The sequence below is a fragment of the Camellia sinensis genome, chromosome 12 (genome assembly GCF_055761805.1).
Source record: "Camellia sinensis isolate YWXY chromosome 12, ASM5576180v1, whole genome shotgun sequence".
NCBI classification, from domain to species: Eukaryota; Viridiplantae; Streptophyta; class Magnoliopsida; order Ericales; family Theaceae; genus Camellia; species Camellia sinensis.
The window spans coordinates 119,711,171-119,730,765 of record NC_138972.1 but is presented as its reverse complement, the minus strand read 5'-3'; the positions used below and the strand labels follow the sequence as shown (position 1 = coordinate 119,730,765).

At 33.0% G+C, this 19,595-nt stretch overlaps 1 protein-coding gene across 2 annotated transcripts; it reads left to right on the top strand.

The window, feature by feature from the left end:
- Positions 1-7,300: 7,300 nt before the first annotated feature.
- On the top strand, positions 7,301-15,723 carry LOC114268069 (receptor-like serine/threonine-protein kinase ALE2). 2 transcript variants are annotated; one of them, XM_028209168.2, is made up of 8 exons: positions 7,301-7,725; positions 9,011-9,445; positions 9,733-10,104; positions 11,276-11,485; positions 13,257-13,628; positions 14,224-14,467; positions 14,547-14,694; positions 15,061-15,723. In XM_028209168.2, exons 1-8 carry the CDS (start codon positions 7,683-7,685, stop codon positions 15,439-15,441), a joined length of 2,205 nt encoding a protein of 734 aa, XP_028064969.2. In that variant the 5' UTR covers positions 7,301-7,682; the 3' UTR covers positions 15,442-15,723. The 2 variants fall into 2 exon arrangements, with proteins under 2 accessions (XP_028064969.2, XP_028064970.2); XM_028209169.2 differs by lacking the exon at positions 11,276-11,485 and having other exon boundaries at positions 7,324-7,725.
- The last annotated feature ends 3,872 nt before the right edge of the window (positions 15,724-19,595 follow it).

Below are 19,595 nucleotides of genomic sequence, written 5' to 3'. Positions count from 1 at the left end.
TTTGAATTTGATTATTGCATGAAACCAGAACCAATACATGATTCATGAGTTTGTAATTTGATTAGATGGAGGATATGTAATCTGTCATGTTTGAATTTACCAGAACCAATACATGATTCATGAGTTTGTAATTTGATTAGATGGAGGATATGTAATCTGTCATGTTTGAATTTGATTATATGAGGACATGTTTGAAATTCAGTATACAGGGATTCATGTTTGAATTTGATTATATAAGGATATTCATGAGTTTATTATATAACGATATGTAATCTGCTATGTTTGATTATTGACCAAAAATAAGGATATTTGACCAAAAATAAATATTTATATAAGGATATGTAATATGTCATGAGTTTATATAAGGATATTTGACCAAAAATAAATATTTATAAAATGGGGAAAAAAATTCAAAATTTAATTTTTAAAGAAAAAAATTCAAACCGCAAATCGTCCGCACATCCGCAAACCCTTTCCGCACAAACCGCACTGCGGGCGGTTGTGGTTTGACTTTTTTTCAAACCGCATACATGCGGGCGGGTCAAAACTGAACTGCAAACTGCACAAAACCGATCCGCGAATACCTCTAGATATAAAATAGGAAGGTTCATTTGTAATTATTTTAAATTAAAAAAAATATTACACATCATTCAATGATGTAATGGATCCTTTGTTTGCAATGGGGAGGACCACAAATATTCATGGTTTTTCAAAAGAATCAATTTTGTGAAAATTAAATTTTTTATTTTTTTTAATTTTTTATTTTTGTTGAATTTTTTAAAAATATTTTGAATAGACAATTTTTTTAGATGTACTTAATATAAATCTATATAATAAGGGAGAAAGCTTTTTGAAAATGTATAAAAATGTATGTGAGATACATTTTGATCCAATGATTGAGATGAATCTTAGATATATATCAATGATTCAGATTAATCCTCTCAAATATTGGTTCCCGCCCAAAAACTCTTCTCTCTCTCATGTCTCTGAAAGGTTGCCGACCTACCCCCCTCTGTCTCTCTCTCTCTACCTCTCTCCTCATCCTTGATTTTAAACTCTGTTCATCATACTGTCACACAAACCTTCTCCATCTCTCTGTCCAGCTCTCTGGTTTCGGTTCTGGACTGGAAAGTTTTGGTTGTGTAACTTCCAGCAAATGGGTTTTTAACTCTGTTTCTATCTCTAGCAAAGTTTTGATTTCTCTTGAATATATTATTTCTCTTGAATATGAAATGGGTTTTGATTTCTAATATATTATTTCTTTTGATTTCTATCTCCAGCAAATGAGTTTTGATCTCTTGAATAGTATTTCTCTTTGTGTAACCTCCAGCAAAGGTTTTTGTGGATTGCCCATTGGGTTTAACCTCCAATGGGTTTAACCTCTAATGGGTGTAACCTCCAGCAAAGGTTTTTGTGGATTGCCCATTGGGTTTTTGTCGATTGCCCATTGGGTGTAACCTCCAGCAAAGGTTTTTGAAATGTTTTTGTGGATTCAAACATTGGGTTTAATTTGAAATGTTTAATCATATATAATTAATTTCAAACATTGGGTTTTTATGGAGGTTTTTGTGTAACAAAGCACTGTGTGTTGCAACAAATTAATTAGTTTTGGTTTAACCCAATGTTTAATTATATATGCTTTTGTTTAATTATATATGATTCCAATTTTTGAAATGTTTAACCTCTAGCAAATTATATATAAATCAAAACCATGTCGTCTTTTGTTGCTTTGTAATTGATTTTTGTAAACTGGGTCGTCTTTTGTTGCTTTGTAATTAATTTTTGTGGATTTGATGGGTAGTTTGATCCCGTTTTCAATTTTTTGTACTCTTTCATGTGTAAATCTTGAGCAGTATGAAATTTTGCTTATTTCTTGAAGGTTGCCCAATTGCTTGGTTTGCATGAAGCATCTGTTCTGCCTAAAAAAACCAATTCAGGCATGTATTTTTATTTATTTTTTATTTTGCTAATTATGATATATATAATTTGCTTATTTGTATATGTGTATATATGATTCCAATATGTATGTTTAATTTGAAATGGTTAATTTGAAATGTTTGCAGACACCCTCTGTAATCTAATGTTTGAAACATTGGGAAAACATTTCAAACATTTCAAACATTACCAGAACTTCAGATCTTGAGTCTAAGATCCAATGGGATATCAGGTCCTTTCCCTTCTGATTTTTCCAAACTTGGAAACTTGACTGGCCTCTATCTTCAATTCAATAATTTCTTTGACCTTTTGCCTTCGGAATTCTCGGCTTGGAAAAGTCTCTCAATCATCAATTTATCCAACAATGGTTTCACTGGTAGTATCTCTTCTTCAATTGCAAATTTAACTCACCTCAAACCAACTCGCTTTCTGGTGAACTCCCCGACTTGAATCTTCCTAGCCTACAAGTGGTCGATCTATCCAACAATAATCTCACCGGTACTATACCTCGATCTCTTCAAAGATTTCCAAGTTCGGCATTCTTAGGTAACAATCTTTCTGCTGGAAATTCATCCCCTCCTGCACTTCCACCCAATGCTCAACCATCAAAGAAATCAACAAAACTTAGTGAACCTGCAATACTGGGAATCATAATTGGCGGTTGCGCTCTGGGATTTGTGGTACTTGCTTTCCTGATGATTGTCTGCCGCTCAAAGAAAGATGGTGAAAAAGCGGTCTCAGCCAAATCACAGAAGAAAGAAGTGTCTGCAAAGAAAGCAATTTCCGGGAGTCGAGATGGGAATGGAAAGCTTGATTATTATATAGAACATTGATTAGAAACATTGATTAGAACATTGATTAGTAATATATAGAACATTAATTAGAAATGACATCCATATTCAAATTCTCAAATCAAAAGCAGCCTAATGTAAACTTGAGTATATAAATCTGAGTGTTAGAAAGCCAACATCCCATTCTACAAAAACACTTTAAAGTTCAAATAGTGACGTCACAAACTCAAACATGCTACCAGGCAAAAGAATAATCCAAACAGTAGAATACAATATAAATTTAATATACAGCTTCAGTGTTGCAGGTTAAGGCAACCTCGGAAAAATAAAGATATAGACATATATCTGTACACAGCTAAAGAGATAGTAAGCCTCAGCTCCCAAAATAACAAACCCTCACTTGCCCAGAAAAGCCAAACCCACAAACAATCACATCAAATTAATCACATCAGATTCATACACAGACGAAAAAAAATAAAAAACACATTCAAATTTGAAAGAGAACAAAAAAGAGTACCAATTTGGCTTATTGGATCACAAACAGGGGAAATTTTACAAACCACTGTAATGTAAACATAAAAAGGTAGCCCCAAATCAAAGCCGTAATTTTCAATTTAAAACATTTTCAATCCGCAAAAAAATGTTATATAAGCTAATTTTTTTTAGGTGTTTTAGAAAAATAAGCTACACATTCCTAATTTTACACATCAAGTAATGCTCAATTTTGATCTCTTAAACCTATGCTCAACTGATGTTACACAGGTTTCTAATGTAGAGAACATTGATTTGAAATGTTTGAAATGTTTGCCCAATGTTTCTAATCAATGTTCTATACATTTCAAATCACATTCCTAATCAATGTTTGCCCAATGTTTCTAATCAATGTTTGCCCAATGTTCACGGGCATACGCTATGTTTCTAATCAATGTTTGCCCAATGTTTCTAATCACATTCCTGTTTCTAATCAATGTTCTATACATTTCAAATTGGAATCATATATAATTTGAAATGTTTGAAATGTTTGCCCAATGTTTGATTTTTCACATGGTTTTGATTTATGAAATGAGTTTGATTATTATATATATAATTTTGAACACACACCCTCTGTAATCTGATGGCTCTGTTAATTTGGTCCCCTGTGACTCTTTATTTAAACACCCATTATTCATCTTCTTTATGTAAAAAATTGTGCATATCTGTTAACCTTAAGTTGTGTTCGTATTAATTTTGGTAAAGTTTCTTTTGAATCTGTTAAACCCATGTTCTATTTTATTTTTTTCGTGCAAACCCATGTTCTAATTTTGGTTTGATGAGAATGTTTCTGTTTTCTGTTATTGCTCACTTTTTCAAATTTTGTGAAAGTTAAACCCATGTTTTCAAATTGCTCACTTTTGTGAAAGTTAAACCCATGTTTTAAATTTTGTGAAAGTTAAACCCATTTTGTGAAGTTGTGTTCGTATTGCTCACTTTTTCAAATTTTGTTCTAATTCTTGATGCTATCAATAGGATATTCTTGGTTTAAAATTATATTTAAGCTTGCCAATCTCAAATCGATTAACAGAAAGAGCTGTACAATCATGATATTTCTATGTCTATCTCTGTATTTATTTATTTCTATGTCATATGAACTTATGAAGGTTAAGTTGCATTTGTTACATGCAAATTCTTATTTGGGCGTAATCTGATCTCCACCGTTGCATCGCATCGCCTCCGATCTCAACCCACTACGGCACCTCCGTCCTCCATTACAGAGAAACTGTAACTCATCTATACCCATCTCTGATTTTTATATTTTTTGAATAAGGGAGAACAGTTTTTTTTTTTTCTTCTTTTTCCATTAATTTATTATTAGGTTGGATGCTCTGTATTACTTTGGATGCTTTGTATTACTTTGGACAAATATTTGAACAAAATTCAAATATTGGATGCTCTGTATTACTTTGGACAAATATTGGGTTTGCTCACTCTATATTATTCACTAAAACTGGCTTCTATTATTATTTTAATAATATTAGGTTCTTTTTTATTTTTAATTTTACATTTTGTTTGAATGACTGAGATTTTTTTATTTTTTATTTTTTGAACACGGGAGAATGGTTTTTTTTTTTTTTTAAATTTATTTGCATTGGCTTTACATGGATTATTCTTAGCTATATCACTTGGTTGCATCATGACTTTCAAAGTTGATAAAAAAAAATATTTTTTCTTTGGTTTCCATGTCAGAGAATTTCCTGTTCGATTGGAGAACCCTCATGTTATATCAACAAATCAGATATGGGCTAGAGTTTTACCAGCTGGTCCATCTGGTTACTCTTTCAACTCTTCATATCGGAGTCGTGATTCCATAGAATACAAGCTGGAGCTTGGTAATGCTATTGGTACGTAATTAGGTACTAATAATGATGGTTTTAGGTGTTGGGTATCACAAGTACTATCAGTGGGTCAATGATTTGCATACCATGCACAATGATAGTTATAGGGGGTGATAAATTCTTTGACCCCCCTTGGTTTAGCCAGAATGTGAGCTTTTTTAGATCTGATCCTGTTTTCCTGACAGAGGGAAATTTGGGCTTTTTAGTGCACTTGATGAAGATGTCATTAACATTCTTAGCTAGGAAAATTGCAAATGAACCTTTGATTAAATTAGTCTTCTATTTGATATCAGTAGCCCCATTGCCATAATAACTACTTCATAAATTATTTATTCCTTAAATTTGATGCTGCAGTCAATTTTGCATTATTTAATAAATTATTTTGTATAAGCATTATTTGACAATTTTTCATTTTCTATTATTTTGCAGTCAATTTTCCATTTTTATAAGCATCATTTGAATTTTCCTGTTTAAGTCATTTTATATTTGAATTTTACATTTTATATTTTCCCTTATTATATAAATTCAAAAACCCTCTTCACTTACTTGACAATATGTTAAACATGTTTTTTTTATTTTATTTTACTGTTTTTGTTGAATTTTCTTTCTTTTGGGTCAAAAAATAAGTTTTTGTTAAAGTTTTCATTGCCTAAGTTGCAATACCTTTGCATAAGTTTTTTCTTGAATGACCTTATCTTTTTTTTTTTTCTTTGTTTTTGGGCCCATGATTTTATTATTGGTATTTATTGCAGAGGTGCAATTTTTTAATGGACCTATTTTGAATGAAGTAACTTTCCATACATTTTGGTGATTTTTTTATTATAGAGCCAATGCAAATAATGCTTATTTTGAATTTTGTCTGGGAACATTTTGTTTTGCTCTGAAGTCTATTGTGTAGTGTTCTGCTTTGCTTAATTTGATGGAAGGGCTGTGATGGTGAGATAGTGGCAAATGGTTGTGTTCAAGAAATACTGTATGAAGTTCTGACACAGTTGATTCTTATGTTATGAATGAGAAGAATATACAAATGAAGCATATTTTTGTATGCATATTTTTCTACATGGTGCAGCTCATTTTTTGAATAGGAATGCAAAAACAATATGTGAAAGACAGACCCCAAATTGTCTTTCAACACAATTTTTTTCTTCCTAAAGACAGACCCCACATGAATATATTAAATTTTAAGTTTTTTTTTTTTGGTTAATTTTTCTTAAATTTTAATGATACCTAGAATTATTCAAACAAAACTGGTTTATGTGTGGTGGCAGCATACACTGTTTCTAATATATTTATGTTCCCCATGATTAATTAAATGTTGAGGTTGCATTAAATTAATTAATTAATTGACATTATTTACACTGAACATTATAATTATATTTTAATCCCAATATTATTTACGCCGTGCCTTCAGGCACGGGCATACGCTAGTACAATTATGAAGTATAATATCTGTGAAAAAATATTTAAAAAATTACTAAATATAAAAAAATAAAAATTTAATACATTTACATATTATTGTGTATTTATTTATTTTTTAAAATATTTTTTTTACAAATATTTTATTTTTTAGATTATGTATAGTTAAAAAGTAAAAAAATTATTTAAAAGATTAAAAAAAATATGCAAAAATTTTAATTTTTTAAAAATTAAATTCAAAAAATAAGGCATTGTTTGGCATAAATTAAAAAAATCAAAAAATCACTATCCTATTTAAATTACATCATCTTATTTAAGTTACATCATTTCTTTACCATATCACTTTAAGGTCTAGTTTGAGAAGACTAAATAAGTGCACTTTTTGACTTTTTATGAAATATGAGTTAGGTTTGAAGTGATGTGACTTAAATAAGATGATGTGACTTAAATAGGATAGTGACTTTTTAACTTTTTAAATTTTTTAAAAGTTGTCAAATTTGACCTAAATCTAACCCATATTTAACCCATATTCTATAAAAAAAATAAAAAAATATACTTATTTAAATCAAGAATGCAAAAACTTAGCACATCTTGTCCGCACATAAGCATTAGATAAATAAAAGCGGTGTAGGGAAGAACCGTACACTGGCAGCACAGATCTTCTTGCAGACGTTTTTAACATCGACGTGAATGACAGTGATGGTTTTTTACCGTTTGAAATACACTTCCGTCAAAAGCGCACGTTAGACAAACATAAATAAAAGCAAGCTCTTCAATTAAATTTAAAAAAAAAAAAAAAAAAAAAAAACAGAATAAAAATGCAAAGAAGAAGTTAATCAAAAGCTTCAGTAGTGATTACAGAGTGAAGCGAACGATATCTCCCACCAAAGAGTGATAATAATAACTCTCTCTCTCTCTCTATCTCTCTCTCTCTCTCTAAAAGAAGAAGATTGAATTCTCGAAGCTCAACAATGGCATTCGAGTCTCCAAACTCTCAATTTCGGCTTCACATTCCGATTATATCGCGACCGTTCGATCCTCATTCAATGGCGGATACAAATTGTTTTTCCTACTAGTGGTGTTTTTTGGTATATTCAGAGTCGTCTGTTCGTCTGCGGAGCGATCTGGCCGTCGGTTTGGTTGACTATTATTGCAGATCTGGATAACGATGTCGGTGTTGAGGCGTTTCTTCGCTGTTTCTGTCGGCACTGGTGTGTTCTTCTTCAGCTTCTTGTAATTTCGACTTTTGTAGAGTGTGTTTTGCGTGAATCTATAGAATGCACTTCATTTTGTTGATAATATGTGATGATTTGGTTGCTGTAATTTCTAAGTTGCTCTTGTTAGGGTCACTGATTAGGCTGGCTTTGTTTCTAGGGAAAAATATTTCTGAAAATGTTTCTCCCGGAAGCTTGTGGACTCATAATCATGGTTCTTCGATATAAATCGGACATTTTTTGGTGTTGTAATTGACTTGCAGTTTGGTGTTAGAGTGTGTGTTGTGTGAATTTATAGAATGCAGTTCATTTTGTTGATTATATGTGATGATTAGGCTCTGTTTGTTTCGAGGGAAAAAGTTTATCTGAAAATGTTTCTCCTGGAAGCTCGGGGACTGATGATAATCACTTACTTTCGTTTAGCTTCAGTAAAGAATTATTTTTTCCATACATGACATTTTACTTTCGTTTTGTTCATAAACACACAGAAGACTATCATGTTTGATTGAAGGTTTGTTTTAGGGTCTGTTTTGTTAAGGAAAAGATCTTGATTGTTTTGGCTTCCAGAAATTGAGACCAAAATGTTCAAATAGATGATATATATTTCCAATAAGTGAGAATATAGTTTGGGAGATTCTACAATACCATACCCTAAAAAGGTGGGTAGTATATACGCAAGTTATGACATTTTGTGGGGTTGCTACCACTTTGTATCATAATCAAATCATTTTCAGTCATAACCAAAATGACCACCAATTGAGACATAACCAAAGATCTCTTCGCATATATTCAAAATGGCAACCATAGTAGGTCATATTTAAGTTATAACCAACACCATAATGAGTTATAACCAAAGACTAGTATCTTCTTTATAAATATATTAGACTTGAAAAAATATGACTTGGTATTTACTCTGACAACATTTTAAGATAGTTTCATTTGTTCTCCCCCATGTATATATATATTTATTTTCCCCCCTCTTTCTTGAAGATTTTTGTTCTAGATGTGTTTTCATTTTTCTACCAGTTGTCAAACAATAAAATAGAGCATTAGCTCTACTTTGTGCGAATAAGTTTTTGCTCAGATGAGCATATTTGGAATGGCTTTCCATCTCTGGCCCTTGGTGGATGAAGAAGTCACAAGCCATGTGAAATTTCAATTGCTTTTTTTTTTTTTGGGGGTGGGGGGGGGGGGGATGGGTTTGTATGCTTTTCCCCTAGTCCTTCCATTGTCGCTGGTATGCTTCTCTTGCTCTTTAATATGTTGACCTTTGTCTTTGCAGGGGCATTGGAAAAGGTCCAATGGTTTGTGCTCAAGCAGTTGCTTGTTTTATCTTATGTGTTATACATCACTGATGCCAGTTTACTCAATAATCTATTTGGAGCAAACTTGGTATCTCCAACAAGAGCACCTTTAGCTGCTCCTGCTAATCCTGATCTGCCCCTGCCAGCCAATGTACCGTCATTCCATAAGCCACACTGGAAACACTTTTCACCTCATGGTGCTCCAAAGCTTGTTCTAGCACCATCTCAGCCTCCAAATTATGGCCCACTAGTAACTTCTACTCCACCCTCTAAAAGCTCACGCCCGTCAAATCCATCAATGAAGAAGAGCGGCTTAGCGCCTCCTCGTTTGGAAAATATTGCTCCAACACCATCCAGTGCCACTACAATTCCTACCAGTTTAGCTCAGCCGCCACTGTCTCCTCTTGCCTCCAGTAAGATATATGTCACTGTTCTCTTTCTTTTTCTCCAGTTTTTCTTTTATCAATTTCTACTCCTTTGTTGTTTATTGCTTTTTTAGTCTGGGAACAAATGTAATAAATTTTAATTAAATTATTTCTCGTAAATAAAATTTTAATGGGGAATACAAGTAGGACACTTAATAAAAACTTGCTTCATGAGTAATCAATTTCTATGACTGTTTTTCTACTTTCATGCAACCCCCCCTTGTTCTGGCATCTTACATTGGTATTAACATAGGCTTTGAATTATCATTCTCCAGACTGTTGCGGACCAGACATGGTGCTGAAACGAGGGTCCCAGGATTGCCATTGCGTGTACCCTATAAAGATTGACCTTCTCCTTTTGAATGTCTCATCAAACCCAAATTGGAGTCTTTTTTTAGAAGAATTTGCTTCTCAACTTGGTTTGCGGGTTTCCCAGATAGAGTTGATCAACTTTTATGTTGTCGGTTTATCAGGACTTAATATTTCAATGGATGTTACTCCACATACAGGATTCAGTTTCTCTGCCAGTGAAGCATTTGCAATAAACTCTTCACTCTCCACGCATAGGGTTCATTTGGACCCTACTTTAGTGGGCGATTATGAGCTTCTCAACATAACCTGGTTTAAGCCCCTTGCTCCATCTCCTGGTAAGTTTTACCTGACCTTTTGTGTTGTTAGGTTAGGATTCCCCTTTCATCATGCATGTTCAATATTCTAACCCTTTGAAATTGGAAATAACTTAAAAGTATATTAGACTTATGGCTGGTGATTCATACTGCTGTTGTCCACTTGCAACTTATTGATGAACTAATTTAGTGTGATATATTTCCCTGCAATGCATTGTAGCTACAACAATTAATCACAGCCACAGCTGCTGATTATAGCAGTGTTCTCTCTATGTTTGGGTTTTTCCCAGTCCTAGTCATATGCACCATGGTCCAACAGAACACACTGTGGAAGTGACAATGTGGTGTCTAGAATCACCTGTCAAGACCTACTAACTCAAGTAACAAGTACAAGCAATATACAATTGTGGCTCAATGATGCAGCCCTACCACTAGAATCCGATTAAAGGTAACATAAGATGCACACAGCACTAGAGAAGTGCCTGCATGTTTGACAAGCCTTGTGCAATCTACTAACAATTAATCAGCTGAGCAACAGAATATTTGATCTGTATAAATCATGATATTGTCCTGCAATCATTCAATTATGCCACCATCGCGTAGACAAGGCCCAACCCAAGCCAATGTGCATGCTAGGTACATTTGCACATTGGTTCATTTGTATCCCACTTGGTCACCATGTGTGCTTTGGATAATATAGCTTCGGAATAGCAAGAGCATCAGTTGAACCTTTAGCGTGTAGGCTAAACCTATTGTTAGCCTTGTAAACCCATGCCAATTAGTTTTTGGGGTTGGATGCTACAAAATTTCTAACAGAGATTCTTTTTAATCTCTAGTGGAAAAGTGAACTTGTCATTCCCCAAAAGCTGTGGTTAATACAGTAATCTTGTGCTTGCATTAATCACATAATGATTAGGATCACATTCACTATTGAGGACGTATTAATTTAACCAGGCAGAGTACTTTGTTTGCAAGTTGTAAGTTGATATAATTCAAATGCTCTTAATGAGTGTATGTTGGTATTTTATTTGTCTTCCATGGTTCTCTTTTTCCTTTCCACGGAGGTGGGGGCACCACACTGATATTATCAATGGCAGCTTGTATGTTCAAACTGAACTTTCTGTAGCACCTTTGCTTATTTTTCCCTATTTTTCTTTGTTGCCTTTTTAAAAGCTTTGTGACTGATGGACAGCTCCCCTTATTGCCACATCACCCGCAAAAGCATCTCCGCACTTGCCCTCAACTCCTACATCACTTGGCACTTCGAACAAGGGGAAAGATCCAAATTTGATTCTTATTGTTGGAATTGTTGCTGCCATCCTGATCATTGCTGTTATATCCGTCCTCATAATATGTTCATGTTCTCATCAAGGGAAGACAAATGCACCTAGTAAAGAGATTGGTATGGATGAAATGGAATCTTAGGTCCTTATATTATGTTATTGCATTCTTATCTTTTCCCTTTTACTAATCTCTTTTGTTAGCATTATTAATTATTCATGCAACAACAAACCATAGGCAGAAACTGCGATGTGTTTCTAAATTTGGAAAACACCCCAAAAGTTTTCCCTGCAAAAGTAATGTGTTTTGAACGAAAGTCTTTTTTTTCTATCTTATTTTATTTATGATGTACGGTAATTGATAAAAAGCTAAATCAGTTGGATGAACTTAACAGATAACTTCTATCTGAGATGAGGCAGCCAAAAGAACATAGTTCTTCTTCTTCTTCTTCCTCCAGCTTTTATTAAATAATTTTCCTTTCTTTTGCACAGCATTTGATTTTTATTTTTATTTTAAATTAGCAAATTCCAAAATATCATATCATGTAACTTTATTTTTTTTATTTTTTTATTTTTATGGGCAGTGACTCCGTTTTTTTTTTCGATTTCTTATTCACAAAAATGGGAGTGTCTTAAATGCTATGGAAATAAGAAAAATGGTCTTGTTTCCATGGGAATAAAATAATTAAATCTACCATCTTAGACTATCTCCAACCCCAACACCTTTTCTTTCATCAAATTTGAATTTGATAAAAAGAGAGGCCTTTTGCTCCAACCCTTTCACCAAACAAGTATCAAATCCAGGATATCTCAAGTCTTTCATCAAATTGAAGATGTTTGTGTCTTTCATCAATTCACTGTTCATAGTTGTTGGAGTTGCAGGTAGTACAACACCAAGACCACTTAGGTGAAAAATTGCCCACAATATATATCAGATTTGAATGAAAATTACACTGGCCAGTTGACCGCTGGAGGCCTGCCTGGTTGTCCTCCCAGTCGACCCTGTGATATGATGATAGTCTGTTGGGATGCACGATATCAGATGGAATTTTTACTCAAATTTGATGAAACGAATGAGTAAACGTTGGAGATGCCCTTACAATGCTTTTGGCCAAGTTTTATGGACCTGGTTTTGCTAAGTTGATTTGCCTTACTTTGCTCTAGCATACCAAGTCTATGTTCTTTTCTTTGGAAGAATTTTTGTTAAAACCATTATTTGGAAGCTTTTCACAAATTTCAGATCAGTGTTTGTCCAGTATATGGAACTCAGGAATCAGTAGTGGACCTACAGGCAGACCAAGTCGGTGGCATTCCCTGGCCTTGACTGGCTTTAAAATTTTCTCTTAGATGCTTTGGTTCTTATAGTCATAGCTTAAAATTCCACACCTCGTCTTCTCCATGTCATGGCCTTCCCTGCCCATGATTTCTGGTTCCTCCATTGTCTGGAATGGACTTGTTTTTGGAACTGTTTTCTGCTCGCAAAAAATAAAAGGGACAATTACTTTGGCAGAAGTGTTTTGAAGAAATTTTCTGAAAGCAAAACATTTCCAAAAATACTATTTTTGAAGTGTTTTCTAACTTATCAAAAATTTGAGCTCAAGAAAATGAAAATGAAAATGGCTCTGTCATTTTGATTTCCAAAAGTTCAAAACATGGTAGCTGAAAATTAAAATAATTAAGATAATTCTATTAAATATTTCATCATGAGAGTTCTCAGAGGAAGACTATTTATCAGCTCGAAAATATTAAGGTGGATGATTATACAGCAATCCAAGAAAAATCAAATCACTAGTAGAGATGGATTAGATTTTCAATTTATTTTATATCTTACATTTCTGTCTGTCTCTTCTATTTTATTACTTTCTCAATTTTTCTTTGTCCTCCTTTAAACAGCAAAGCCAAGGAATGTGGATGCAGTTCCAGCAGCAGGATCTCTTTGCCACCCAACTAGTACACGGTTTCTTGAATATGAAGAACTTAAAGAAGCAACAAATAACTTTGAACCTGCTAGTATACTCGGAGAGGGTGGGTTTGGCAGAGTTTTTAAGGGTGTATTAAGTGATGGTACAGCTGTAGCAATAAAGAGGCTTACTAATGGAGGGCAACAAGGGGATAAAGAATTTCTAGTTGAGGTTGACATGCTTAGTAGGTTGCATCACCGTAATCTTGTGAAACTTGTGGGTTATTATAGCAGTTGTGACTCCTCGCAGAACCTACTTTGTTATGAGCTTGTCCCAAATGGAAGTTTGGAGGCTTGGCTTCATGGTAAGTTGTTATAACAAAGATTTGTTTGGCATCAATTGATTGATATATCCCTTTATGGTAGAGTACACGTGAAGATTGAATATCTGCTGAGGAATTCAGCAAAAAGAGTATTTATCAAGTAGAATTGCTAATTACTTTTTTTATATTAAATTTACCAACACCACTTTGTGACATAATCAAACAGCACTTTGGGTTGTAACCAAGGTTGGTCCCACATTGATTTGACCATAGGTGGACCGCCCGACCACATCAAGTCATACTCATGGTTTTAAATAACGGTATCCGGATGTATCCATATTAGCGCAATACGGTCATACATCATACAGTAAATAACAATAACTACACATAATGATAATGCTAAATACAAATATGTAAGTGTCTAATATAAAGTATCGAACACTTATCTCACACCCTTGTCCAAGTGTCGGGTGTCTAATATGGATATTTCGTGTAATTTCAAGAATCCATGTAACATAGCCTACACCACATTGGGCATAACTTGCATATGATATGGTGTGCCTTTTTTGAAGGTTTTGTACCATAGACTTGGCCATTAAGTTTATATACTGCTGATAATGTTCTGATTTTGCTTTAGGTCCATTGGGAGTAAATTGTCCGCTGGATTGGGACACCAGAATGAAGATTGCACTTGATGCTGCTAGAGGACTTGCATACCTGCACGAAGACTCCCAACCTTGTGTTATCCACAGAGATTTCAAGGCATCCAATATATTGCTTGAGAACAACTTTCATGCTAAAGTTGCCGATTTTGGCCTTGCTAAGCAAGCGCCTGAAGGCAGGGCAAATTACCTATCTACTCGCGTGATGGGCACATTTGGGTTAGTCTCACTTCTCTTCCTAACCTTCGTCTTTTCCTCTAGATAATTTACACTAAAATGGGATAAAACTGTATCACAGCTATGTAGCCCCTGAATATGCTATGACTGGACACCTACTAGTAAAAAGTGATGTCTACAGCTATGGAGTCGTCCTCCTTGAGTTGCTGACTGGAAGGAAGCCTGTTGATATGTCCCAACCATCAAGACAGGAGAACCTTGTTACTTGGGTAATAATGCACCTGATTAATATATTATATATGTTTTATTTAATAATTCTCAGTCATGATTCCTGATTGCAATCATTTGTATTGGTTTGTGCTCTTTTTTTAATTGTTTATTTTTCATCTTTTAACACCAAAAAAATAAAATAAAACACACACATACACAGAACATTGTTTGGAATACAGATGAAAATCACATAATAGACACATATGTGAGACAAAAGGTGGGTGCCACTCCTTTGTTCTTGCATTTGTGTCCCATTTTGTAAATTTCATCTGTGCACTTAGACATTCGCAAAAAAAAAAAAAGAAAAAAACTGAATTTTGAATTGTTAATATGAATAAAATCTAAATGGGGTTGCGTGGTTGCAGGCCAGGCCAATTCTGAGGGATAAAGACCGGCTAGAAGAGCTTGCTGATCCAAGACTAGGAGGGAAGTACCCAAAGGAAGATTTTGTACGGGTTTGCACGATAGCGGCTGCTTGTGTTGCTCCCGAGGCAAGCCAAAGGCCCACAATGGGAGAAGTGGTACAGTCACTTAAAATGGTGCAGCGCATCACGGAGTATCAGGATTCCATGTTAACTTCCTCCAACGTGCGGCCCAACCTCAGGCAGTCATCAACTACCTTTGAGTCAGATGGGACGTCTTCAATGTTCTCGTCTGGTCATTACTCTGCTCTAAGTGGTGCCTTTGATAATGATAACATTTCTCGCACTGCTCTATTCTCTGAAGATCTTCATGAAGGACGATGAGAGAATTTTACAAAGTTCACTGGAAGCCTTTACCTTAATCCAAAGTTTTTTGACTATCTGATACATGGTTTGCAAGGAATTTCCCTATGTGAAGATGGAGAGTTCTAAACTGGGATTTGGTGAAAATGGAAATGGCTTTATTCATTTTGATGGGGGGTTGGAAATTGGTTCTTCCTTCATTATCATCATTCCGTGTGGAGAACTATTGTTTGGTTTTCCTGGATGAAATGTTTGTACATATGCCTGGTAGTTTTGAATCAATTCCTTGTTTTCTTTTTGTCATTTTATTTTCTTTCGTTCATGTGAGATTTTCCAGTATTCGGGTTTTAATTACTTGTGCTTTGTTTTTTTTTTTACAAATAAGTGTGAAAAATGAAAACAATTGAACAAAAAATTGAATGATTTCTAAAACAAAAAAAATATAGCTGGAATAATGACTACACTCTCTTATTGCAGACTTTATAGGGCTTGTAAATTGCACTATATTTGACTCGGCCCTAACCGAGAGTGTTAGGGCATATTCCATTCCTTTGGACCTTAGTGGCTATGGTGTGGTTGAACTAAGCTGATTAATCTAGACAATTGTAATCTAACAAATTAACAATTATTAAAAGAAAATAATCCTGACAAAAAATATGAAAAAATAAAATACAAAATATAGGTTTGAATTTCACCTCATTAGGCCTAAGCTAGTACTCCGATGTACGTGTTGCTTGTGACAAGAAGCTCGGTGGTCAACTTGGCTAGTGAACATGACAAAATAATATGAGAAAATTAAATAAAAAAGCATAGATTTGTATCTCGGCCCATTAAGACTAATTTAGGTGGTGTTTGGGGAAAAAAAATTTGGGTTTTTTTTTTATTTTTTATTTTTTTTTTGCAAAACCAAAAAAAAACAAATCTAAACAAAATATCACATCTAACTCCATAATCATTTCACTTTTTCTCCCGTAAACATTACATCCAACCATAAAAAAACTTAACTATCTTTCCAAATATCAAATTTTTTTTATCCAATAATATTCTACAATTAAAAAAATTTATATAAAACATCACTTCCCAAACACCCAAGTCTATTCACTAAAGTTTAGGTTAAGATCAATCTTTATGTTAGATAACTTTTATTATTATTTTTTTAAACATTTGATACGAGAGAATAGGAGCCATCCATTGAAAAGTCAAATATGAGCATCACACCTAATAAAAGAGAGTACCTTATTAGCGGCCAAAGTTTCTCTATAAGCAACATCTGCAATCTCCTAAACAAAAACAAGCAACTAAGTCTATGGGATCCCAATTTTCATGCACAACCAACCATTCATTATGGTTATTTTTGTCTATAATTTTTCTAAGTAGCTAGTATTATTGGCTATTTAAACCTCATCCCCTTCAATCTTCTCTCATTCCCCCAAAAATAAAACAACTCTCCAATTGTCTCTTCTCCTTAAACATCAACCAAAAAAAATAAAATAAAACAAGAGACAATGGAGCTTATCAAGACTCGTGTTCTCCTCACCATTGCCATATCTTCTCTCATCTTAGGCACATTCACTGGCGAAGCCACCGATACCTCCGCTGAGGCCCCTACACCGGTCTCCTCCATCTCCTCCTCCCCAAGCTCTTCGCCGGCCTCTTCCCCATCATCTGAAATCCCAGACTCTATTGAAAAGTTCATCACCATCGGCATTAACAGCGCCGACGAAGGCATCAAACAAGCCCAAAACCTTCTAGAAGACTCATCAACCTCGTCAGCAGTCGGTGTTTGCCTCAAACAGTGTGTTGAAAATTTTGGTTATGCCATTGATGACTTGAAGAAAGCTTTAGATGATATTGCAGCCAATGACAATTACTTGCTCAGCGAAGACCTCGCTGCCGCCTCGTCTGACGTGGCGGGCTGCGAGCAGTGCTTTGAGGAGATGGTCGGAGGGAATAATCCGGTGGCGGAGTTCGATAAGGCTGTCAAGTTCACTACTAGCCATTGCTTGAGCATGCTTGATTACACTTCTTAAATTTTTATTTCTATTTTTAATTTAAAAAAGAAAGTGTTTTTATTTTTATATTTTTTTAAGAAAACGAAAATATGTGATTTTCGCCTTCTAAAAAAAATAGTACGACATTTAATGAATAAATGTACGCTCCTTCTTGTTTGGGCATAGATTTTATTTTGTGCCCAGAATTCTTTCATTCTTGTATCCGAAAATTTCAATTGAAAATACATTAAACATAAATGTTTGCTTTATTTTATTTTATTTTATTTTATTTCATATCTATTCTAGTTTCAATTTCATCAAGTTTGTCTTTAAAGTTTATCTTTCAATTGAGATGCTCTCCATTACATTAATGATTGTAAAAGAACTTGTATTAATGGTTCTTAATTTAAAATAATGATTTGCATGATTATTTCATAATCTAAAATTATTCATATTTTTAATGGTAGAAATCAAATATAATGGATAAAAAATAATTTTACAATTTAACCAATCTAAATCATACGATCAAACACTTATCTTCTTACTCACAATATATTAGACAATTTAATAACCAAACACCTATTTTATTTTTCACCCCGCGTTTCAAAATAGTAAATTAAAGGGAAAACCTTGCAAATTTACAATTTTTTCAGTTTTTCTTCTTCTTCTAATCTTAATACTACTACTAATGGGAGTACATTACTTTTTGGGACACTTTTTCATAAACTTTTTTTTTACCTACTTATATTCTATTTAATTCATATTATTTTTTTATATTTCAATAAGTTTTATAAGTGACATAGTCACCAAAATAAGTCCTAATAATATTCACATTTATAGTGTGAATGTTATGTGATGTGAATGTTCACACAGTCAATGTGAATGTTCATACCATCAATGTGAATATTAACATGACAATATGAATATTCACATTGTCAATGTAAACATTCACACGTCAATGTAAATATTCACATTGCAAAATATGAATGTTCACATCACCAAATTACTAAACATTCAAAAAATATTTACAAAGGTAGAAATATCTAAAAAATACTTTAAATATGAGAAGTAAGATTTGATAGATCAAATATTCAAATAATGGAACATATTAAAATATAAAAATATCTTATGAACTAATTGACACACGAACACTTGAAAAAAAAATTCTAATAAATCTCCTTTACTTTTTTCAGTTCTCGATAATCATATTTTCCTTTTGGGTTAATTAAATATGTAATTTATGCCATTTTACTTTTAATATTTAAATTATGTCGATTTAATTCTTAATATATAAAAAGTGTTTTAATTTGATTCTTAATAACCTAACTTTGGAGAAGTGATTAAAATTAAGGATAAATATGAAAACTCAACTAAAAAGATACACTTAAAAAAATTACAACTACACATTTTCAGCAATTGAGGATGTAATAGTTTTTTATTTATAGGTATTCTTTCGGAAAAAATAATCAGGGGGAAGTCCCATCTTAGATTTTATTTTTAAATCTTTACTTCGAAAAATAGAATATTGCAAAGAGTTTGGTTATGTTTGTTTATGAGTTATGTATGGAGTTTTAAAAAGAGTTTAAATGTAATTTTGAATGAAATTCTGAAAACATTTTGATTGTAAATTTTGAAAAGACTTTTAAAACAAAGGATTAACAAAATTATTCACTGTATTTGATTTAAATTTTCTAGATTATGAATTTATTGGAAATTGGACTTTTTGGTTTTCTGTGTGTTTTTTTTTTTTTTTAGCGAGTACATTTAAAATTTTAAGCAATTTTTTTGTACTTTTCTAGAAGCACCTTTTTGTACATGTATCTAAAAAATACAATATTTGTAACAAAATTAATAATTACACAACAACACAGAAAATGTACTGCATTCTCCTAATTTTTTTTAAAATTTATTTTTGCTATTTAATTTTCTAAAGATTCTTTTTACAAATATTCTATTTTTTCAATGTATTTATATTGGGTGTATCTAATACTTAAATAAATTACTTCGAATATTAAAATAATTCAGTGCAAAAAAAAAATACGAAATACTTAAAATTCTAGTTTTTTGATAAGTGAATTCTGAAAAACCAAATCAAACAAACTGATTACATTTCACAAATTCCAACATAACATTTTTGTAAATTAATAGTTTTTATTTATGAGAACTTTTTCGAAATACAAAATT

Excerpts from the sequence above, each read along its gene's own strand:
- LOC114268069 (XM_028209168.2), top strand. The coding sequence starts at position 7,683 with ATGTCGGTGTTGAGGCGTTTCTTCGCTGTTTCTGTCGGCACTG. Across the intron at positions 9,446-9,732 it reads ACTGTCTCCTCTTGCCTCCA|ACTGTTGCGGACCAGACATG; the intron begins GTAAGATATATG and ends ATCATTCTCCAG. Across the intron at positions 14,468-14,546 it reads CGCGTGATGGGCACATTTGG|CTATGTAGCCCCTGAATATG; the intron begins GTTAGTCTCACT and ends ACTGTATCACAG.